At 30.3% G+C, this 26,363-nt stretch overlaps 1 protein-coding gene across 2 annotated transcripts; it reads right to left on the bottom strand.

Moving 5' to 3' along the window:
• Nucleotides 1-436: 436 nt before the first annotated feature.
• LOC136969180 (solute carrier family 35 member G1-like) lies at nt 437-25,151 on the bottom strand. Of its 2 annotated transcripts, XM_067263273.1 has the most exons (3): nt 25,020-25,151; nt 9,163-9,258; nt 438-2,314 (listed from the first exon to the last, which is right to left on the bottom strand). In XM_067263273.1, exon 3 carries the CDS (start codon nt 2,255-2,257, stop codon nt 1,094-1,096), a length of 1,164 nt encoding a protein of 387 aa, XP_067119374.1. In that variant the 5' UTR covers nt 2,258-2,314; nt 9,163-9,258; nt 25,020-25,151; the 3' UTR covers nt 438-1,093. The 2 variants fall into 2 exon arrangements, with proteins under 2 accessions (XP_067119375.1, XP_067119374.1); XM_067263274.1 differs by lacking the exon at nt 9,163-9,258 and having other exon boundaries at nt 437-2,314; nt 25,020-25,134.
• Nucleotides 25,152-26,363: the final 1,212 nt, after the last annotated feature.

The following is a 26,363-nucleotide window of genomic DNA, read 5'->3' as shown; positions in this document are numbered from 1 at the left end:
TAATTATTTTAAAGAGATATTTATAAGTAGTGTCTTTTTCATATCTCTGTTTTTCTGAGATTTGTATCGAATATTCATTTTCAAACATTGTCAAAATATATTAACAAATAATTTAGTCAAAGTTTTTCAGAATTTTGAAAATAACATTTAAACTCAAATACAGTACAATATATTATAATTATTAAAAACAGTCTTTTAACATTATAGTAGTTTAATGTTAACAAAAAAACAGCTATACTACGTTTGACATTATATTAATGTCTTCTTCAGACAGTATGTTCTTCATTGACTGAAGACCTTAATACAATAGGTACGTTTGTAAAGTCAAACAGTTAAACAGAATGATGTCGTCATTATTCTTATTTCGTTAGACTTTTCGAACGATTCATTTATAACTAAATGGCTGTTTCTAAAATCGAAGATATGAATGTTGCTAGTGCAACTTTATCCGAAATATTTTTCTTAGATTGCTTCGGATGAACAGTTATTTCAACCATTTCACCTTTTAATTCATAATTTAAACACTCGAGTAGATTTAGAAACATCGATATTGTCAGGTGCCATTTTCTTAACGAAGTAAACTAACTCTTTCCTTCGTGAGCTTTGTTAAAGTTTCGTTCGAAACGTCATCACTGCAAAGCATGCGCACTGAGTGAGACTACTACTTTTCGAACAATTTGTTACTAACGTGTTTAACTTGTTTGACTTTACGAACGTACCCAATGTAAAAAATACCAGCAAAGCTGTATTTTTGGTAATATTAAAGTACTATAATGCCGAAACTGTTTTAATAATTATATGGTTTGAGTTGAGTGTGTGTTTTTTCATTTCTTAAAATCACATACTTTCCTTTGTATAATTTTTAAAAAGATATCCTCCTGAAAACTTTGCCATGCTTTCATATCACAGATATTTTTTCAATTTTTAATCAAACATACACCTTCAAATAATAACTTTTTAAAATAGTTTATAACTCATAAATAAAATGAAAAATAAATACTAGATAGTGAGTACAAGTTCCTTTAGTAAATGTAATACTATTAAAAAACTTGTAATGACATATAGCTATTTATATAATGCCCAGGTAATAAAATTAAATGGTTAAGAAGTGTGCCTTTTTTCTAAATGATGAATGTTCCGGAAGAGAAAGAATCCACTTTCTCAAACTGATTAACAACACGCAAGATGAAACAAGCAAGGCACCACTAATGCTATATTTATCTGGCACCTCGTCAAAAAATACTATTTGCCATATAAAAGCTAAAACGATATCTGCAGCTGCTCTGACGACGGAAACAGGTCCAGCTTGCTCTGATTTTAAAGCCAATGTGAGACAAGTCTGTCCCAAAAAACTGAATATGCCAAGGGCAACAATAAGCCACTGCTCCCATCCACATTTTGGGAGAGTAAATTTACCAATGACTGCTGTTAGTATCGTTGTTTCAATAATTGCAACCCACCCAAAATTAAACATGATCACAGCAAAATGTACTCCTTTCACTTTTCTGATGACAATATATACACTTGCTCCGAAAAATGTGGATAGAAGAGCAGCCATAACACCCCATAAATGATCAACATTATAATTACTAATTTCATTGACGATCAATAGAGGTAATTTGGTAATGAGAATAATTCCAATTAATGTCAAAATAACAGTTATAACATGAAAAATGCCACACAGTTCTTTTAGAAAGATTCTTGCCAAAACAGAAACAAATACAGGAACACTAAATATAATTACCGAAGCATCAGCTATAGGTAAATAATGCAGAGCATAAAATCTCAAGAATAAACTGGTGGAACCGACAAACCCTCGTACTATTAATAAATTACGAAGATTTTTTGGCCCAAATGGTTCTTTTTTACTGGCTATAACTATGGGTAAAGAAAAAATCAAAATACCAACAAAACGTAAACATGCTAATTCTCCTGGGTGTATGTCTTTTAAATATTTAACTATCACAGATGACAAAGAAAAAAATATACTAGATGCTGAAGACAATGCTAAACCTTGATACAATGGCCAATTTTTCAAGCAACGAATCCATCTCTTCTTCGGATAATTTTCAGAATGATTTGTATTCCTGGAATTTTTCACCAGAACAGTGGTATCAGCAGTATTATCATCATATTCATTAACAGTTGTTTCTACAAGATGTCTGTCGTCTTCATCGTGTTCATCAGGATATGACACAATTTCCATTAAAGGATGCTCTTGAAGTGAAGTTTCTCTCTTTTTGAATGGCCAAGGCATAGCTATTATTGAGCATTATTCACTTCATATGGATATGTATGAACCAGAGAACGTAATCTGTAATTAAAACAGTCGAGTTAATCAGTTATAAAAACATCATTTCTAATTTTAAATTTCATTACTAGGATAATCTCTCTTCATAATTTACTTTAATATAAAAATAATGTGTGAATTTGTATTGTTGTTTTTAATCATAGTTTTTAGCAACTAGTATTGATTGATTGTTATATATGAAACCATATGTTAAAAATAAAATTTCCATCTCCATTAAATAAAATGGTAACTAATATAATTTCTCATACTTGAATAAATTTAAGTGTTTTTATCTTTTAAATAAGAAATTTAATTAGACTGTTGGGATAGTTGTGCGCAAGACCCTTCTGAACGAACCACAACAGTTATTGTGTAAATCTGTATTACGATTTAAGATATACATCGTTCCATCAGCTTACTCTCACTTGTTCCATAGAACTGGATATAGTTTACTACGTTTCTTGCCTGTCAATCATTAGCGTTAACTATCAACGTTTAATGTTTGGAATATCAAAATTATAAATATCTTAATGTGTTATAGCGAACCGGATTGAGTCGTCGTAACAGATGTACAGGAGCTGTTTCTGTAAATACTACAATAGTTACTGTACAACTTTTGATGACGAATTAGGATATAAATTACAGTTCGTCAAGTTCGAATGTCCTGTCACCAAGTTCGCTACCTGTCAATCCATTACCTTGCTGTCTGTAGGTTCATAATTTGTACTTTTAAGTTAGCTGAAGAGGGGCAAATGCCCGAAACGCAATTTGTAACTAGCATTCTAACTGAATAAAAAGATGAATAACCTGCCAAGTGTTTGAAAGGAGTCACTTCATTGTGCCAGTATAGAACAACAAAAAATTTAATTGTTTTATCTTCAATACTAGATTAATTTTTTTGGTAGTAAGAAAATAACTTTTTTTCATCCAGAAAAATGTTAAAAAAAAAAAAAATGGTGATGTTTTTAATGTTTTAAAAGTTTATTGTATTTTATATGTAAAATCTTATTCTATTTTATATCTTTGTTATGTGACCTGAAGATGACCATTAAATGATGGTCATCAAAAATGTTTGTTCAATTAATTAAAGTCATTTTTTTAAAATAAAAATGAATTTATATACATATATAATTCAAACTTATTTTAACAAATTTTAAGACAAACATGATAAGGAAAACATGAAGTAATCACTTGTTTAGTTTATGTACAAACACAGACAAAGGTTAGCATAATTGTCAATCTCATTAAAAATGTGTTTTTTTATTGGTGTGTCAAAAGTCTATTAAAACTTTACTGAATATCCACTTCAGTAACAGTTAACTTTATGAAAGTAAAATTGCTCTCTAATAATTAATTATTAAATGTAATACATGATGGCAGCATTGTCTACTTCTACTCCTAAATTATAGTATTAGGATTGCCAACTCTCTTACATTTATACACACAAGAAAAAAAAAAGTAGAATAGACATTGTACAACGGAGGACATTTATAACAAACTACTGTAGTATGTTATACATATTATTGACTAACTGTAAATTATGAAACATTAAACAGAATTTTAAACTCAATGTAAAAATCATTACTGCAGAACAATGCCACCCTAATTGAATCCCTAAACTTTATTTGCTTGTCCAATTAATAGAACAACTTCAGCGTAAGAAAAAAAATATTGAAAAATATCATCACTGAAATATTATAGCAGATGACAACAGTAAAATTGAACAAAAACAAACAATTAAAACCGTAAAATTGTATTCAAAAAGAGGATATTATTGATAAAAGGACAATGGGAAAATAATACAATTAAATGGAAGATAGTTGGCAATCCTATACAACAATGCTTCTCAACATGGGGTGCATGCCCTACCAGGGGGCAATGTGCAAATGATTAATATTTGTTACATTTTTTCTTGTTAAAAAAAATCTCATTTGTCGAAAATATTTTTTTAATATGGTTTCTGAGAAAATGATAACACCACTAGTGTAATATCACCAAAAGTTAGGAATACAATGATTAAACTAAAAAAGAAAGGTGACCATGCAAGCAAATGAATTTTACACATGTCCAAGGTGAAAGGTGGCAACCTTTCTCTCCTCTATCCTCATGACAAGCTATTCCTTCCCCTTCGTGACACCTCAGTTCTCTGAATTCTTAACAATTTCAGATGTGGAGTTAATGAGGAGGAGTGCTAATGAGTAGCAGATTTAAACTCTGCTTACAACTAGTGCAAGTGTCAACATGTGCATGTTAAGGTTACAGTTAATTCATGTGTTTGTGGGTGTTCGTATTAAATTCTCGTTTATAAATTTATTTTAATTTTGTTCCTAACCCTGTACATAAAATGAGTAGTGAAAGCAAGAAAAAAGTTTGTCAGTATTCACATGAGTATTTTATTTCAGTTTCATACCAGCTACTCATGATGTTCGTTTACCATTTTATCCGTTGTGTGAACACTGTTTGACCAACGAATCGACGAAAAAGGGTCGTCTTGATGCACATTTGAAGACAAAACATAGCATGTTAACTATGATTTGAATCAATTTAAAAATTTAAAGGAGAAATTTGAAAAAAGATCAAGAATAAATTCATTGTTTTCTAGACAAAATGCTAACAAAAGCCATACTCTTGAAGCTAGTGACAAAATTTCTCTGCTCATAGCTAAATCTGGAAAAGTTCTACTGTAGGGGAGGATTTAATTAAGCCAGCTATATCAGTTTTTCTCAAAAAAGTTCTGGAAAAAGATGACAAAGTTGTGAAAGAAATGAGCAATAGAACTGTTAGTAAGAGAATAGATGAGATGGCTAAGGATGTAGAAATGCAACTAATTGAAAAGTTGAGAGCAAGAAAATTTTGAATACAGATGGATGAATCAACTTTAAGCTGTATTGATGACTTACGTAAGATATATTGACAATGATGAATTCAATGAAGAGATGTTGTTCTGTGAAACATTGAAAACCATAACTACTGCCATTGATATATACAATAAGCTAAAAATATATTTAGATAAAACTCAAATACCAATGAAAATTATAATACCATGTGCTGTAGATGGTGCTTCTGCTATGATGGGCAAGAAATGCAGTTGTTTAAAATTAATAAAAGATGACAACCCAGAGATGTTGCTTGTACATCGTGCTATTCACAAAGAAAATTTAGTTTCTAAAAAGCTAGATAGATAGCTTAGATATATTTTTTTGATTCATTAATTAAAAAGGAAAACACGTTGTAAAAGTATTGATCAAAAAGAAAATTGCAAAAGTTTATTTCTCCAAAACGACGTATAATTAAATCAATTAATACTTTTAAAAAATTATATGTAAACGAAATAACTTTTAATTAACATTTATCTGATATTTTTTTTTAGTGAAGTAGGTACACAGTAAATGGTAAAGAAGTAAATGCACTCCGCTTTAAACTGAACGTGAATTAAAGACAATATCAACCTATTTGAAGTAATTAATGTGAAAATAATAAAATAAAAACCTTCTTTACTGGAATTTAGTTTATTACAAGTTTCTCTTAACCAGTTGTTTGCGGAGTACTGCTATTGGAGTAACTGGTTTTCGTTAAACTGTTGCGGAGTACTCCAGTTGGAGTAAGTGTCAATTTTTTTTCGTAATTAACTAGTTGGTGGCGATTTAAGCACTGATCGGCTTTTATCTACATAGACTAAGTCTGTTTCAACAAATAAGATATTTGTTACCACCCCGTATTTTTAAATTTAGGCACAAAACTCCTCCATTCCATGTTAAGTCTATGATTGACCCTTCTTTTGTTCATTTGACAATAAAATCCTAGTTAGCATGCCCGTTAAGTTCTAATTGGTATATTATAGCTAAATGACTATCCTTTGACCAATACGCATCGACTTGGGTTTGTGGGGTGGGAACTTTCTTGGAAAAAGTTATACCAACTTCGAGCTACATTGTCAGCTACAAACGTAAACAAACAATTATAAATCGTTATTCTTATCTAGTTTTAGCATGAATTTAATAAATTTTTATGTATATTTATCCTATTTAACAAATAAGCTTGTTTTTTAAACCATTCAGCCATAAATCTTTCAAAAAACAAAGTACTTCCGGTTATGGTGGTACTTCCGTAATACATAAGATATACATGTATAGTCGTTAATATAATAAAGTAATAATCGCTTATTATAGTCTACGATTAGTACAATAGTTTAAATAACGTATAAATAGAGTCAAATACACATCATCAATAATAAAAGTGTATTAACCTAGATTTAGAAAAACCACCACCCCCCCACGCCGATCGGCGTTATAATCTAAAGGCCGTATTATTTCTCTACGTTGATTTAGAAAGCTGCAGTTTTTTTATTTGACAGAAAATAGACATGTCTAAGTAACGTATGTAACAAATTAATGGAATATTTATAAAAAAACGATTTTTTAAAATAGTTTAAAATCTTAAATTTTATTAATTTTTTTAAACATACGTAATATTTTGAAGTTAACAATCGTAAAGTGTAATATGTAAGTGATAGAAAACTGAAAACAGATAAAATCTACTACAATTTTTAAGCGAGATATCGCAAATTGAAAAACCACTTTAAAAACCACAAAACCTGTACGCAACAGCGGTGTTGTTTCGGATTATCGAGTGCACAGCTTACAGGTTAATGCGATCTTTAACATTTCTTAAGATTGTGTATAGGTTCGGAGCTCTTTTTGGAACCATTCTGGTCTCCTTGCGGTTTGCAATTTCTTTCATAATGCCTTTTGAATTCTTGTCGTAAGTAAACTTTGTGATTTTACTGGGAACGTATTTTGAATCTCTTGTTTTGCCCATCTCATACTTTTTAACTAATCCTGCTATTGTGCCTTTTTTTTATATCCTAGGGATTCGGCCACTTGCGTGATTCTGTCGATTTCCTTATTTCTATTAACAACGTTGTCACAATAGATAAAGGCCCTTCTGATAAGAGCTCGGAATGCTGCCAGCTTGTAATGGTACAGGTTGTTAGAATGCGATAGAATATAAAGTGGGCTGTGTGTTGGTTTTATGTACACGTTGTGTTCAAAGAAGGGCATTTTTCCACCAATATTAATGTCTAGAAAATGGATAGCAAGGGAACTCTTTTGCTCCATTTTCAATTTTAGGCCGTCATTGTTGCTGTTTACTCTTTTTACGAATTTACATATCATACTATTATTCCTCCATACAATAAGAACATCGTGCACGTATCTCTTGAAATAAAATACATCCTTTTTAAAATCATACAGAACTTTTTTCTCCAGTTTTCTAATGACCAACTCACACAATATTCCTGAGACCGGACTTCCCATTGGTACTCCCCGTTTTTGTCTGTATGCTTGGCCGTTGAAACTAAAGCAGGATTCATAACATACTAGATTGACCATTTCTGATATCTCTTTGTTGTAACATACTAATTCCGGGTTTACATCGAATAAGAACTCTAAAAGGGCTTCCTTGCAAGACTCGATTTTTACGGAAGGATACATGTTTTCATAATCAAACACTGTTGCCACTTCCTTTTCCATTAATGATAAGTTTTGTATTTCCTCGACCACATTCACAGGATCTTGTGCTACTAGTGCGCTGTTATCAAGCTGAGAGGATATAAATCTGTGTAATCACTTTTCTAAGATGAAAGTCGGTCCCTTGTGTTTTTCTACTATTGGCCTTATTTCCTTCCCTTCTTTGTGAGTCTTGGTGAATGCAAACAATCTTGGCATCCCTGGTCTTGCGTTACTGCATTTCTTAAGAAAGGGTAAAATAGTGTTAAGTTTTGTTCCCGCTAGCTTTTTGACTCTCCTATCAATGCTCTCGATGATTTTGTATTCGACTTTTTCACATTCTGTTTTTGTTATGTAATCCTCCAACGCTTTGTTGTACATTTGTCTTTTCATAATTACCAAAAGTTTACTTTTGTCCGCATTAGATCGCATTAAAAAGGAAGAAAAAGCAAAAGTGTACAAAATCCCGTACGATAACGCAGAACTAGGTATCGAAAAAGACTACACTGGAGTCACAACAAGAAGTTTAGGGAAAAGACTTAAAAAACACAAGTATGACGTCAGGAAAGACTCAAACGCAACAGTGCTTTCGCAATACGCGCAGACCCAAGGCTCAGTAATTAAATGGGAGGAAGCAGATATTGTAAAACCCTTGAGCTCCCCAACATTAGCAAGTACTGCAGAAAAAATCGAAATTTATAAAAGCAAGTTGGAAGAGGCATGCATAAATGCGAGGGACGCTGACAGCCTACCAACAGCTTGGAAATTCGTAGTTAAGAAATGTATCACGAACTCGTAAGCTTGTCTTAGCTTGTTTTGGCATCATTCCTCAATAATCTGCCATTCTTTTTAAAAAAGTATCACCAGCGGAATCATTTTTATTTTCATTTTTTACTTCTTATTCCCACTATAACGATTTTATTGTATATTTATTTATTTATATTACCACCTGTTCTTCCTTTTTTGTTTTTATTTATTTTTGTATATTTATTTATTTATATTACCATGTTCTTCCTTTTTTGTTTATTACCATGTTGTTATTTTTTGGTTCGTTACTAATGATTTGAATTTTTTCAAACAATTGTATTCTTTTAATGGAACGATAGTGTTCCTTTTTTCGAAAGTTAAAAACCTGAAGATGGCTTATTGAGTAAGCTGAAAACGTTAGTTTTCGTAATAAAATTATCTCAGCTATAAGTAAAAGGTGTTATTTTGTGAATTAGATCAACTGATTTATTTTAAAATATCTGTAAAGTGAATTTAATAAATACACTTTTTAATCAATATTTAACATTTGGTTTGATTTTCAATTATTTTGAACAAAATCAATGTATTATTTAAAATGATTTTAAGTGATTACATTACCTCAAACTTCTCAATATCAACTAATCATTGGCAAGACTTAAATATCTTTGTAATCCAATCTTCATAAATTATTTCAAATGATTAACTTGAATAAAACTGAAATTAAAAAACAAAGATTCTAATGATTAGGTTTATTTTCATCTTTCGGAAATTTATTATTGTTTAATATATTTACCAAGTTATTGTAATTAAAGTATCCCTATTCAACAGTGCCTAGAGAGATACTTATCAGTACAAGTGCAACTAAATCTTATATGTGAATTTCAGAAAATGCAGAAGACATCCGTAAAAAAGTTTGTACCAAAACATACCATTACGTCATTTTTGGTGCTGCAAGTAATAAAAAAGTAGTTTCCTTTGTATAAGCATGCATGTTACAGCCATGTTCTGAATATAAAAATGACCACAACTGCTGAATTTCTTTATCATCAGCTATGATGGTCATCACCTTGCCAGAATGCACATATTTTGTAACACTATTTTATGAACACAATGTAATGCTGCAACTACACTTAGAAAATTTTGCAATCATAAGAATTTATTCCTCAAGACCATTGATTCCATAAGCTTTCCAGAGAAGACCATTTGATTCGAGGAAAACTACATCTGGAAGTTCAACTTAGTCAAGAGCTAAAATTTATCACTTCACAATTCATTGAAGATGTTATCACAGTTGTTGAACAGTCAATGAATAATAAATATAAACCTTTAAATTAATTAAAATATCTATAACCGTCAGGTAGATAATAGTAGGGCTTATCACACCAATGATAATGGGCACAAGCACTCAAGAATCAAGTAAAAACATTTAATAAAACAATTGATATTGCTATTGATATTGCTTACTGCTCATACTATCATGGCAACATTTTCATCTCTATATTGTACAGCTTCAGGCATAGTTTTAGTTTAATTTTAAATTTATTCTTTCACCTTGTATAATTTTTACGTATAATTCTTAAGTATACTAAAACCTTTTGTTAACCAACTGATGAGGGACTATTTTATATTAGAAAATAGTCCGAAATGCATTTTGGATTTTTCGGTTTCTATACTTTTGTAATCATCTTATTGTACACCCCGTTTTTGTTTTATTAAATGTTTTTACTTTGATTCTTGAGCGTTTGTGCCCATTATCATTGGTGTGATAAGCCCTACTATTATCTACCTCACGGTTATAGATATTTTAAGTAATTTAATTACTCAGGGCTAAAAGAATTTCCTGTAATAAATATAAACCTTCATAACACAATTTTAATTAAGTCAAATGATCTTGGTAAAATTATCAGGCTACTTTTGGGCCATGTTAATAATTATCAATTGTTGAATTTTGTCCTTAGGCAATTTTTACTTAATCAAAGAAAAGACAGTCTGTTCAAAAATATTTTTGAATCCACTATTTATTTATTTTACGTGTTCCAGAACACCCTTCGACGACCAGACCTTTCCTTTCAGGCTGCTATGCCAGCAGGTAAAAATCGTTCCTTTAAAAAACACATTAAAAACATCCAAATTAAAACAAGAGTAAAAAATTCGGAAACTGGCAGATCTTACAGACATCTTCAGGTTTTTAACCTATCCAGTAGGAGATTTCCAGACTTTTATATCTACTTGGAGAGCACTGTTTAATGTAGATTTCTGTGGTGTCCCTCTGGTGACGAATTAGCTTTAAAATTTTTATAATTGTTGAATTTCGTACTCATAAAAGGAATAAATGGTGGATTCAAAAATATTTCTGAACAGACTGTCTTCTTTGATTGATTGATTAATTATTAATTAATTCAACTAGATATCAGAAGTTGAGTATTAATTTTAATAATTATTAGGCCTTGGATTTTAAGGAAAAGTCCTTTTTTTTTAATGAGTCCTATTGAACTCCTGACTTCACAGACATTTTTCAGGTCATGTTGAGTATAAATGAAAAGTTTTTGTGTCTTATAAAGTCATATTTTGGCAAAATTTTCAAGATAGGTCTTTTTTATACCAAAATATGGTGTAATGCCTTTTTTGTATTTTTACAGGATTTTGTAGCCTTTTTCACCACATTTTGAAATTGTCAAGTTTTTTCAATTTTGTCCACCAATGCTGTCACAATACTAGGGGTTGCTGTGCCCTTACGATCAGCTCAAAACAATAAAAATTTTGGCACACAATTTTGAAAAGGAGACTTATAAGGACAGAACCTTCACTTTTACTTTTGGTAAATGCAAACTTTTTTTTAATTTAATGTACCTTTAATTATATATGTCCATTAGGAGCCAAGTGGATAAAACCACTTTTGAGAACTTAGGTTTGTTTGTTTGTTATGGCAACGCAACACTTTGGGCGACTTTCCTAGGGGGATGCCTTCCAGGAGGTCTTTTTAAGGGTAGTTTTAATTTATTTTATAAAAGCTGAAATTTTCTCAATCAATTTTAAAAGGTGCATGTTGCTTCCCTGCAGGGAAAGATTCAAAGCATTCAGCTTTTCAAAAATATCACATAAGTATGCTAGTTTTACAAAAAATTCTTCAATCACAAAATTTTCAGCATACTTATGGTCTTCCTCTTTAAGAATAATATAAATTTCCTGTTGCAGTTCAAACATACAAGACAAAACATTACCTAAAGAAAGCCATCGCTCTCTTGTGGTAATGTTTTGTACTTTCTCAAAGTGTTGTAGTAGAACAAAGATGTGCTCAGATCCCACATTCTCACATAGTTTTTTGAAAATCTTGCCTTCAATGTCCATTTTTATAAAGTTTACTGCATGTACCACATATCAATGCGGACTCAAATATTGGTTCGATGCAGGACTCAGATATTTTGATGTGAGTGCCTTCCTGTGAAAAACGCAATGAGTCCACAGTGCATCGGGGTTTTGCTTTGGAAAAGTGCTTACAATCCTCCATAACATTCGAACATAGACGAGCACCATCAGTACAGACACAAATGCATTTGGTCCATTCCAAATTATTTTCGGATATACAGTGGTGCCTCATATAACATACTTAATCCGTTCCAGGTGCACGTCTGTTAAGTGAAACGTCCGTTATACGAAATGCATTTTCCCATAGAAATACATGTTAAAACATCTAATTCGTTCCGCAGCATAAAATAACCGTACTGTATCATAAAAAAATCAATATGGGGTGCGTTCTTTTATTCCTCCGCATAACTCTGCGCAAGTGACATCCGTTTAAAAATTCCTGTGGAACGCGTTCCTAAATTCCGGTGGGAGCGCGCGCCGTCGAACAGCAAAAACGGCTGCTTGTAGTAGTAGTTTACGGTGGAAAGCAACATAGTGTCCTCCATGGCTCAGATAGTTTCGCTTCCGGGTCCATTATGTGGTTTTATAAATGAAAATTTAGAAATTGTGAAAGCGCGAGTTAGCACACGCGGTGATGTCTTTACGAATTTTTTTCGAATGGTAGTCAGCATTCTAATTTTTTTCGTGGCTGTTTTGAATGCTCTTTCAACAAATAATCTATTTTATGGTTAAATTTTACTATTGGGGCCTTTCTTTTGACTTTAAAAGCTCATATTTTAGAATTATAGATTTGCATCACGATACTATCAATAGTGCGGGCGCCGCCATCTTTCTTTCTTTCACTGTCGTTCCTAAATGCCCACAAACAGTAGCGCACTCCCGTAGTAGCGGAGACATAGAGCGACCGCTATTAAAGAACGCACCCATGGAGCAGTCACCAATTATGCCGGAAAGTCCATTGTTCGCAGCCAGTCCGTTGCTCGAGTCACGTAAAGGCCAAACAGAAAGTCCGTTGTTCGCAGCGTACGTTATACGAGGCACCACTGTAAAAATATCAAGAATCGTGAACAAGTTGTGAGTCTGTGATACTTTTACAGAAGAGAAAAATCTTCTACAATGTTATCATCATCTATAAACTGTACATAGTAAATCAAGTGAGCATTATTATTATTATTATCTGTGTCCTCATCTAGCTGCAATCCAAATTCCTTTCCTTGTATTTTTTCAATAACTGAACATTGGAGGTCCTTTGCTATGTGCTGTATTCTGCCACCAATAGTGTTATTAGGCAAAGGCACTTTTGAAAGCTGCTACCCAGCAGACCCACTAATCATAATGTTTACCATATCTACAGCAGCCAGTAAAATGAGTTTTTCTGCGATGGTATGAGGCTTTTTACATTTTGCAATTCTGTGTGCCACCTTTATTACTGAGTTAATGATTTGCATCAGGTCTGCTAGATGTCACATCTTATCACATTGAATTGAAAGTGGAAGTTATGAAAATTTTATAATATTTTGTGGTGCTCCTGTGAGGAAGCTGTGGCTCCCTAGGGTGGCACAGCACACACTTTAGAAACTGCTGCTCTATAATGCTTCAAAACTACTGAGAGATGCACAGCACTTGCAGTTAGAGGTATGACAAAAAGCAACAATGCTTTGAGTCATTCACTTTTAAGCAAGATACAGCACCATTCACATACAACAGTTCCTCAACATTTCACCAGTATGTGATTAGTTGTACATTTTTCTATTTGGCCACTTCATTCTCAGATTTTAATCATGTAATTTTTGGCTGTGGGACACAAAAGTGTAATTTATTTAGGACATTCAAAATTTGACGAAAAGACAATATAACAGGCATGTGAAAAGTATCAGAGAGAATTAATTATAGTTGGCTGTTAAACACACTGTGAAACAGTTAGGTTTTACATCTTCAAAATAGAGACCACATTGATCAGTATCTCCTGCATCAGAGAATGTTTATAGCTTGCATCATTAAAAATGCCATAATAATATTGTAAATAAGCCGACTTTTAGGAGAAATCAGTTAATTTCACATCAGTGATGGTCTAGGGTCATTTCATATGTGGATAGTGGCAGCAGAGACAATGATGACAAGTATCTTACAAAACCATTTATTTCAACATAAAATAAACTTACACCATGAAACAAAAAATAAGTTTAACACAGTTGACTGTAAGTCCAGAGCAGTGATGTTTTGTTGTTTGTCGATTGAAGGTAGCCCCGGGACAGTGGTGTTAATTGTACGGCAGATGGGAAGACTCTGTTGGTTGACGTCTGTGGCACGGCTCTCCGGATGGGCACAAAGAAGGAAAACTGCATCTTGCATGTTGACTAACCGTGTGCAGGTGCACAGTTTTTACAGTTTACGGAAAGTTGGGGATTATATCAATCCCTGTTCTTTCTTTTGTCCATTCTGATTGGATCCATGTCCCTCAATCACGCTTCCCGAGTGACTGGTCCCTCGTTATGAACCATAACGTGACACCTGGAGCACAAGTGAGATCAAAATTGAAGCTGAACTCAATCTCTCACCAATCAAAGGATGACTTTCCTTCTACGACTTATGGTTTCTGCGTCACAGTTTGATATAAACAAAAGATCGACATCTTTTGTTTATATCAAACTGCAACCATTTTTTTCTTGCCTTTTTAAACAATTAAATTTTCTCTCTAAATTAACTGCTTTTTAGCAAATTTTGTGATGGTTTGGACCTGTCCAGGACATCACAATATTTTGGTACTAACTTTTTAAGAAAACACTTCTGAATGAACTGAAATGTCACTATATCAGATTTGGTTGCATTTGGATTGTTAAATATTTCTCTCTAGATATCATTGAATAGTGGTTCTTTTATTATAACCGCATGGTATAACAATAAAAATATTGAAATAATAGCTAAGTTAAAAATAATCTTTATAGAAAGTATTATTTCCATTTTAAAATCTGTCTTGTTCTTACATTTTGTCCTGCATTTGTATTATTTTGAGAGGCACTAAACTATTCAAGTATGGCAAAAACTTATGAATAATTTTAAAATGTAATTTTGTATTTTGTTGTTAGTAATATAGTAACAACATTGATACATTTAGTTAGTTATTTATTTTATTAGATATTTATACTATTCATATTATATACTTTAGCAATTTCTGATTATATAAATATAGTATTCCCTCATATCTATAGCCATGGAGAATAGGTTAGAGTTGCCAACTATCCTCCACTGAACTATATTGTTCTCCTGTCCTCGTCATATAAGAAATGCCCTCCTTTCAGTACAATTTTAATTGTTTAATTTTACTTTATTATAGCTAAAATAATTTTGCAGATGTCACACCAATATTTTTTTTTCTTAATATAAACTAATAGTTTCATTTTAATACATATATTTTATAGAACAATAATAGAAGTCCACACTGATGAAAAAGTTTCACAAACAGTAAAGCGTACACCTCACAAATTTTATCAAAATATAATGTGATGAAGCCCTTTAACAGGAATTTTAATATTTTTGTAATTTTACTAATGGTTTCAGTTTCGTCACTCAATAGAGTAACAACGAGAAAGTCATTACTATTAATCACAATCAGACAAGCAAATAAAATTTAGAGACTAAATTAGGATGAATGTGTAACAGTTTGAAACTCAATGTTAGAATTGTTATAAACTTACTTATTTTCTATTTTACATTTTATAATTTACAGTAAACAAAAGTGAAATCTATTTTATACATTATATGTATTAAATTATTTCATATCATGATATTAGCAACACATTGTTTTTTCACTTGTGTAATGTCCAACAATGTCCTCTTTTATAGAAGAAAGTTGGCAACCCTAAAATTGGACCCTGAATGCTTAAAATTGTGGATAATACCAAACCCTATATAATACACATCTTTTTATATAAATACCTAAAATAAAGTTTAATATAAAAATTATACAGCCATATTAAGCAAAACAAGTTAAATAAACTACTATATACAGTATTAGTATAGCAATACCATGAGCATGGGATTATTTATATTGTGGATTTTATACCATGACTGTGTGAATGGGAGAATGGGAAAACAGTTGACACAAGGATGATTCATGACACTGCCCAAGCACAAGCAGACAAAATTTATGAATTCAAATTTACAAGTTCCTAATGTTTGGAGTTTTTTTTTGGTCTAACGTTTATTTAATACCATGGATAAGGGGAATATATTGTATATGAAACAAAATAAATTTATTTTAAAAAATTTATATATAACAAATAAAATTTAATATAAAAATAATTGTAAGTAAATATTCATTTAAATTTCTAACAGATATACTACTACTACACAAAATCATTTTTAAAATTTTCAGTATTTGAATAAATATAATGTCATTGATAATAAGCAATATTATATTTCAAAATTATTATTCATCAAAATGTAGTACATTACCATCATAAAAATTATTTTTAAAATCTTTCATATAAAATTTATATATAAAATGCTTAATCATACAAAACCTGTTTATTGTACTGCTGTTAATTATTTTGTTCAATTTGTTTATCATACTTTACAATTTCTGTTTATTTCTTATACATTGTAATATCACAAATATTAAGAATACAATAATTGAACTAAAAAGAAAGGTGATCACAAGCACAGATGAATTTTACATCCATTCCACGTATGTCCCAGTGTGAAAGGTGGGAACCTCTCTCTCCACTATCCCTTGACCAAGCTATTCTTTCCCCTTTGTGACCCCTCAGTTCTCTGAATTCTTGATGATCACAGATGTGGAGTTAATGGGGAGGGGTGCTAATGAGTAGCAGATTTTAAACTCTGCTTACATATATATATATATATACACACATACATACATACAATAAGACCCCACTTAACACAGGGGATGTGTGTCCTAGACAACAAAGTGCTAAGCAAAACAGCGTTAAACAAGGTCATTTTAACAGAGTAAATAGGGATAGATGAACACACAACCAAAAATACTGATTTTACCTTAGTTTTAGGTTATTTTTTATATTAATTTGCATAATAATATATGTTAAATAACACATTAACATATGTGCACAGAAATGTAAAGTTCATTTTTTGTGATGAAGGTCCAGGCTCTTCTGAAATTCTTAAGAGTGCATCCAAACACCACATTTTGCTTTCGCACTCCTTTCAAAATCTGGATCATTTGCTACAATCTGATCAACAATTTCAGTTATCATTACTAAACTTTACTAAGGAAATCTGTAAAGAAATTCTTTGGGTTCTTCATTTTCAGAATCTCTATTTTCCAGTTCTACATGAATTCCTTGTTCTGCCAGCTCTTGAAGGTTGTTGTTGGTAAGGCTCTCACCAGAAACCTGTAGTAACTCCTCAATATCCTGCTCGTACACATCTCCTAGTCATGCTGTATCGATTAGGTCGACAATTTAGTCAACCAAACAATATAGTGATAGGCTCTTCTCGTTGGGAATTCTTGCATACCTTCAGCCTTTTTCCACACTCTGTTCATGCATTTATCAGTTAATTCTTGACAAGCCAAGTCGATATTTCCTGTGGCATCCATGATGTTATATTTTTTCCAAAATTGCACCAAACAAACATACATTTGAAGAAAATACACCTTTTTGCCATCTTTTGCTGATTGGTTTGTGTTCGTAAATAATTGTATTATGTATGAATAAATGAAATGCAGACGAAAATTAAAATCAACATAAATTTGGAGCTTTTTTTTAAGGCTTTGAGCAGATTGTGTTATATTGAATCAGTGTTAAGTGAGGCACCGTTAAACGGGGTCTTACTGTATATATATATTCCATTTTCAATGTTTAATTTTCTTATGACAATATATAATAATAAAAAATAATGAAATAACAGTCTTCTAATCAGAAATACTGGAGTGAAAAATGAACTGTCACAAACAAAACCCTTTTTACCAGTATTGAACTAAATAAAACTTCCAAATGTTTTCAGCCTTCACCAAGGCCTGTTTCAGGTTCTGAACTAAACTGGCTTCCTACTTGAAAAATTGAACAGCATTGTTCTAATGGTCTAAGTAGGAAACCAGTTTAGTTCAGCACCTGGAGCAGACCTTGGTGAAGGCTGAAAACATTCGGAGGTTTTGTTTAGTTCATTACTGGTAAAAAAAATTTTGTTTGTGACAGTTCATAAAAAATAATGTTCTTTATTTATTACATAATTACATACTTTGTTCAAAATTTAACCTACCATCATCAAACCAGCAAAAATTCAATTTAACTAATCGTTAAACAAATGTTTTCATCCATTTTCAATGGTCATGCTAAAGTTTCGAAGAATGGAACACTTCTCCAAAGAATGCAAATTCCAAACATTTTTAGAAAGTTGCATGTCATGAAAATACACCCATGCTCAATGTTGCATTTAACAGGGTTAAATTAGAGTTCAAACTGGCTTCCATTTTTTAAAAAATACTAAATTTATATGAAATATAAAAACGAAACCTGACCAAAATCTATTGCATATCAAAGCATACCCTCCACACAGCTGCTAATGAGTCCAATGAGTCCATTTCTTTAAAATTAATTGCTGTCCCCTCCTAAATGCTTTAAATATTTCCAGTTGTTCAAGATATTTCAGGTTGGCAGGGTCATCGCAACACTGTAATAATTGGGCCTTGTCAAATTTAACCTGGACATCATTATCAGCAACTGCTCATTAGCAGCCTCGTTTCAAGCATAGCCAGGCAGCATGGATACCTGCACACCTTATCAATGCTCTTGTAAGCCAGGAGCATCCAGCAAAAACATTACAACTGAAAGATGATCCCTTTTTTACCTGTTACTTATAATAAGGTCCTTGCCAACATCTAGAAAGAAATATAATGCTTTACGATTAACAGGATTGCATACAGGAGATCTCGTATTGTTTTCTCTAGTATTAGAAACAATAAGGACCAATTGAACCAGAATTGTATCCCCAGAGTCTATACTATCCCTCTTAATAATCATAGGTGGGCCATCCATGTGAATGTATTGGAGCTACTGCAAGTGATCTAAAAATGAAGATCAGGGAGCATAAACATATGATTCAGAAAGGTCTATCCACTACCGCATTGGTTGCTTTCACCAGTGATAACAATGTCCAGGTAAAATTTGACAAAGCCTGATTATTACAACATTGTAATGACCCTGCCAACTTGAAATATCTTCAACAACTAGAAATATTTAAAGCATTTAGAAGAGGGACAGAAATTAATTTTAAAGAAATGGACCCATTAGCAGCCATGTGGAAGGTGTGCTTTGACATGCAATAGACCTTGGTCAGGTTTCGTTTTTATATTTCATATAAATTTAGTATTTTTTAAAAAATGGAAGCCAGTTTGAACTCTAATTTAACTTTGTTAAATGCAACATTGAGCATGGGTGTATTTTCACAACATGCAATTTTTAAAAAATGTTTGGAATTTGTGTTCTTTGGACAAATGTTCCATTACTTTTAAACCTGAGGATGACTGTTGAAAATGAATGAAAACATTTGTTTAACGATTAGTTAAATTGAATTTTAGCTGGTTTGATGGTAATTACATATTTTGTTTGTCTTGTATACCAGTAATATTGTGGTGGTTGAGTTAAATTTTATATGAGAATTAATATTTTAAATACTGTAAGATTTTAAATGACTAGTATCCATGTATTTTTTAATTCCTTTCATGTATCAGGAAAGCAGCTTTTGTTAAATTATTCAAACTTACGTTATGATTAAAATTATTTTACATCTTTTTCAAAAATAAATAAATTTATTATTATATTTAAAACTTTGTAACTTAAATATATACTTAATGCATATCACATATGATGATAATTATAAAATTGTCTAATGTAGTTTTGAATATTATTTAAATAAATTAATTTGTGGGTTGTAGATGTCTGCTACTCACTACATGCTTTTATTTAACGATAATTATGTTTTATTTTACAGCTAAATTTATAACGCATCTTGTTGCAAATATATACTTTATAATTTGACATAATAATAACTACTTATAATGTAATGAATCAAGATCAATTTTAATTAAACTGTGTACTTGAAAAGCCAATGCTTAATTAATTTAAATTGCTTCCTTCAATATCATTCATTCTTATTTCTGTTGTCTTCTGAATAATATAATTTTTATTACATAATTTGTTTAAAATTCGATCTTTCTCTGTCTGTAAGATGATTATTATTATTATTATGAAAATAATAATAAACATTCAAAACTGTAAAACAATTTTTGTTTTTAAGAAAAAAAATGACAAATTTATGATCCTCATCAAATAAATTTCAGATATTTATTACTTCATTGTAATATTCTTTAGATTATATTTCTTATACTGGGCAAAAAATATTTTTACATATTAATTTTATATCTGATGTTAATAAAAAACATATTATATATTTACATTTTAAATTTAAAAAATAAGATTTATATCTTCATTTAATACTATTGCTTCTTTTTAACATAATAAAATATATATATAATTTACTACTAAATTAATTCAATGTTTGGATATAATTATACAAGCAATAAACAAACATTAAATAAAATGGCTTGCAGGAAAGTCAACAACATTTCAAGTGAGAGGAAAAAAATAATTGTGGTAGTTCAAGCCCTATTGTCAGTTTATTTACTACTTGCCATCAGCAAATCAACATTTTGTAATTTGAGCTAAAACTTCTTTCTGGATGATAAAAATCTTTGAAATAGGTGCAATAAATTTTATACATTTAAAGCTAATAAAATCTGCTAAATAACATCCTAATTAAAAAGTAATTTTTTTGATAACACTTACTTTTTTAAAATAAATTGTGTGTGTGTAAACTATATTCTGTAAATATCCAAAATATTTCTGACTTTCTTACTTCAATTTGTTTTATTTTAATCATTTGAATTATTTCCTCCTTTAAATGATTGTTAATTAATGAATGCAAGTTATAAAAAGAAACTAAATAAATCTGTATATTAATTTTTATTTATATACAAAGCAATTAAATAGGATTATTATTTAAATTTTCTTAGGTTTTCTGATTTAATAAAATTCAAACTAATTTAATAGTGATAAGTTCATACTTTATATTTGTGGTTCTGTCAAAAACACATTTCCAAACAATTTTTTTATTACAAATAATCAATATAATAATTATCAAGTATGTAAATTCAAAATTTATAAATAAAAAATATATGTACACAACAGACCCTTGATTTAATGAACAAATTAGGGAAGGGAAGAGCACCATTTCCTAAGCCAAAATTCCCTTTAAATCAAGCATATATTATTAATAAAGATATATTAAAAGTGAACTTACAATGTGCAGGATTTTGAAATAACGATATTATAATGTATATGTATAAATATATTATTATTATAGTATACATTGAGTAATTTATACTCATTAACTCAACTTTTCTGTATGCTCATCCACAAATATAAAAAGGAAGTTATAAAGTTTTCCTTTAGGACAAAAATTTTTTGTCCATTAAATCCAGATCCATTAAATTGAGAATCTGCTATATTTCAATGCATTTATGCAAATCAGTAATAAAATAAGTTAGTAATTACTCAACAAATTTTTATAATTCTACTTTATATCAAAAAAAGCAGTATATCATTTTTCATATTTCTGGTTGACATGTAAAATTAAATCTTTTATTTCTGGAATGTTAATTTTTTAGATGATAAGGCTATATTTTTTATTGTCTTAATTTCATAATATTCCCATTATAACTATAATACTACAACCATATGACATTAAATTTCACATTAAAATATTATATACACTACTTAATTGGCTAATTTACAAAAACAATATTTAGAAAATTAATGGTTTATGGTAATAAAATATAGGAAAAATTTTATTTCTTAATTAATTAAATACATATAAAATATCCTATATGAAATTTAAATAGTAGAAAATAAATTATATTAAATGAAATAATTAATTAATAAAATTTTAAGTTTGTTGTAATTAAATGTATGATATATTTAAATTTAGCCAATGAAAAAGTTTATTATACTGTACATGTACAGTACTTCCCCTTCTGTAAAACACCAGCATATAGTATGTGGAACAGGTTTTACTTCATAAAATTCAATAGTTAAATAATAATAGAGGAAGGAGAAATTTCTGCAACTGAAAATAGTTATATATTTGTAAACTTTCAATCCGTTTTCACTCAATTACAAATATCGTTTCAATAACAACATAAATTTTGTTTATTTTTCCTATCATTTGAATTTTGTTGAAAGTAATATTAAACTAACCAAACAGATATGATAAACAAAAATAAATATCTGTGCAAGAGTTATATATATTTTTTTCTTTGTAAAAAATTATTATTTGATCATATACATAACTTTTTTAATCTATATATCCAAAACATTTTATTAAAATACTTATTCAATTATACGTTAGCAAACAAAATTTACTTTCCTTTAAATTTAAAATTTCAAATCTGATAAAAATTTTCAAGTAATTAAATTAATAAAATACATTTTCTACTTCAAACTGATTAGATAAGACATTAAACATTCAATATCGGCCATAAATGTTTTATAAATGTTAAAATAAATTTATTGCTTTAACTGCTATAAATTTATTTTCTATCTCGTATATATGTTAATATAAAAGCAGATTCATTTGCATTTATTTTTATTTATTTATCCTAATTCAAATTCTACTTGACTTTTATATAACTATTATATCAAGCGTACCAGTAATTGTATATTTTCAAGTACAACACAATAATTAATTTCTTCTCGACTAAAAATCAATTTACAGTATTACTCATCTTATTTTCCCTGTAACATAATAAAACATTTGCAACCAAGATAGAATCTCTTTTTATGATAATTACATATCAAACTTTACCTTTTATCAATAACTTAAAAAACAATTGTTTATTATATTCAAAACGTTTGCATGACAACAACATTGAGTTTATTTTTAAATATGTAACAAAATACAATTCGAAACATTTTTAATCGGGCATCATCAGAAACATTTATAAACAAATAAAATTTTACTAATATGGCATGTCCAGGGATCATCATTAAAAATGCATCAGAAATATGTGTGGAAAATTTTTTTATAGCAAGATTTAAAATATGCTTTTGGTTAAAGGAAAGCATGTTTACACGTCTACTCCCTGGATTGTCTGGTTTGTGCAGTTTTAATAATACCAAATTAAGGCAACGATATGATATTTGATTAAATAGTGTATTTTATACACTAAACAATGTTTTTTTTTTTTTTTAAAAACATTAAATCAAAACCAAATTATCAGTTTGCCAAATATAAATTATTTTATTTAACACTTCTGTATCCATTAATGAAACTGTTACAGATTTCAGTTAATATCAATTTAATTTTTAATGATTATCAATCTATATATATTTATAAATTTAGTAATTGCTTTAATAAATAAATATATCTTTACTTATATGTAAATAAAGATAGCGTCTACGAATTGGGTTTTATATAAAGATGTTTGTTACGGTCATTTTATTTTAATTATGTGACTTAGAATCAGGAAAAGAAGAAACTTTGCTCCATACTTAACTGATATTACATAAATTTTACATATATATGCATTTATATTAAATAAATTATAATCAAAAACACTTAACTTTACATTTACATATACTATACTATAGTGCATTATTCTAGGTGCTGTCCGTAAACGACATCCACACCAGAAGGGGGAGAGGGTTACAAGTAAAACAAGGGGAAAGGGGTCGAGCTTCGGCAGACGTCCATTTGTTTCATTAAATTTTATACAGTTTATGTATTTTACTACATTTATTTAAAAATTTCTTTCATGTTTCATTTCTACTTATGGTATCTGTCATTCATAAAGCAATACAGGTTTTCGGGGCCGGAGTTTCGTCGGACATCCGTAAAGGGCAGGGGGATACCGAAACTCAGACAAACTGGGACGAGACAAAGAGGAAGAGTACAAATTTCTAGAAAAATGCAGATATAATTCAGTTTCAATGGGGAAAATGGGCAATTGCGCAAGTAAAAATCTTTTATAAGAAAATATGGAAGTTGTATAGATTGCACACTATGGAATTTCGGGACCGAGTATATATCTTAACTCGGGGGACCGAAATACCCTACTTTTGTACCGGAGACCAAAAATAAGAAAGTTATCATATTTATGGTTTCTTGCCTTTCACAATGCATTCTACACCATTTTAGAGTTTTCCACTAGTTCAGTATATCAGGGGTGGCCAACTTTTGTGCACATAAGATCTACTTTTTATCGTAAAAATGTGTCGCGATCGACTTGTTGTCATAGGCATAGTCTAAGTGGGAAGGGGAAGTGTGAAATACATACTATGTTTATATACTGTTTCAGTACAAAGTGCACTCACTGCTTGTGAGTAGAGTCATAACTGCATGCACACAGTTGTGTCCGGTTACAAATATAATACATTAAGTCAAGACATCGCTAGCGATCTACCAAAATTTGCTTGGCGATCGACCGGTCGAGCGCGATCGACTTGTTGGCCACCCCTGCAGTATATGATTCCTTGTTTTCTTTCTTTCAAGAACTACCACCAGTCAATAACTAGTGACGTTAAACACTGGGTGGCCTGTGGGCAGCTCCCCTACGGGAGGAGTCTGTCGGGAACACAAACAGTCAAACGCCACCAATTATTATTTAACAATAATTGATTATTAAAAAAAAATAAAAATTTAAACATCCTCCTTGAATTTCTAAAGGAATTCAACACTCCATCGATTATCCCACCAGCTAATGAGTGAGACATGTTAAATGGCAATAGATTGTGCACATTAGCAGCAAGTGACCTTTACACTTGTTGATTTTATGATTTTATTTACTTTTTTTTTTTATTCTTAATATCGGCATTACGCGTGACGTAAGGGAATTTAATACGTGAAGAAAGAATAATTACGAAGGGAATTTCCCATATTAACTGCTATACATAAACATAGGGAGAAGCAGACGACAAAATGGAATTTACGCTAAATCGCCTTTAATAATCTCTGTTGAGTAAATATAACGCGATAAAACAACGAGACAGATAATCGTGCGGATGTCTACTCACCATCGTTGTAATTATCAGTTTGATAAGGTTTGTATAAGCGATTTATCAGCACAACTCCGACTTCCCTCTTCCTTAGGAAACGGTGCGAATACAACGCCACCTGCTGAATTTACGGGTTTGACGTCATTGACTTCTAAAAATAAAAAAATGTAATTAAAGCTTACTGTTAATAAGGTATCGTCTGCTTCACTAATTAAAAATTTTAACTGCGTTAAAGCGAAATTACTATTTACTTTTATATTTTTAATTTTTTTAAATATTAATAAATCATTTTTATGTCCTCTTTTTTAATAATTAAAACATTTATGTAAATTAGAGTACGCTAATGATGAGGGTATCGTCGGCTGCTCGGATTTATTTTTAATTAAAAATTTTAATTACGCTTAAAAATATTTAAATATATACAAGATAAATTTATAAAAATTACAAGAAAAAAATTACCCCAATGCTCTATGTAATTCCATTAATGAGTATGCGAATTTTTTTTGTTCGCATACTCCGTGATTACACAATGGCATTCGGAGATTGTTGTTGTTATAACAACTTAGAAAATGCCGCTCTGTTTAATTACACGCTTCGTATGCGAAATTCTGCTTATGCTACAACCATATATTTACGGTTCAGATATGTTACTAACCGCGTAAACGTGTTATAACTTAATTGTAACATAAGCAATGTCAATGAAATGCGCGCTTTTTTTTAATAGTCTTAGGCAATTTAAAAATTCCTTTTGAATTAATTTCTTGGATATTTTTAAATGCGTAATCTATAAAAATTGTTCTACAAACACATTTCTTAATTTCCCAATATATTTTTATGTATATGTAATATTCGAAATGGAGACTTTCCTTGTTTCTGATGTATATTTATTTAAAAAAAAAAAGTATTATTGTTTTATGCATTTCTCAAGGATTATTTTATGATTAAACGTGCGTGAAGAACTGTCACATAAAAGATAATTATATAAACACAGGATTTTTTTCGTAGGATTGACTAGTTCCTCTGAAGGCCCTGCGTGTTGCAAAGACCGCAAGATGAAAGGATCGACCTAATCTTAACAGGATCTTGAAGGAAACATTGCTTTAATTTAACATGCCCAAAAAGCACTTAAAAACTACCCATTTATAAGCCCAAACTTTACAGTTTTATAACTAAAAATGCGAATTACACGCACTAAAGCGGTATAGATGATCAAATCAGCAGTTAATATATAACGGAATTCCATAGAAATCCTTTACAATGTACATGAATATAAAAAGGAAATGAACTGAAAATAGAATTATAATTGTGTTACTATAAAACCTAGATTATTTGGCCTTATATTTTAAATAGATTTAATTCAAA

This window comes from Centruroides vittatus, unplaced genomic scaffold, assembly GCF_030686945.1.
Source record: "Centruroides vittatus isolate TY-2023 unplaced genomic scaffold, ASM3068694v2 contig_1753, whole genome shotgun sequence".
Lineage (NCBI taxonomy): Eukaryota > Metazoa > Arthropoda > Arachnida > Scorpiones > Buthidae > Centruroides > Centruroides vittatus.
This window is presented reverse-complemented; position numbering and strand designations above follow the sequence as displayed.

Excerpts from the sequence above, each read along its gene's own strand:
- LOC136969180 (XM_067263273.1), bottom strand. The coding sequence starts at position 2,257 with ATGCCTTGGCCATTCAAAAAGAGAGAAACTTCACTTCAAGAGCATCCT.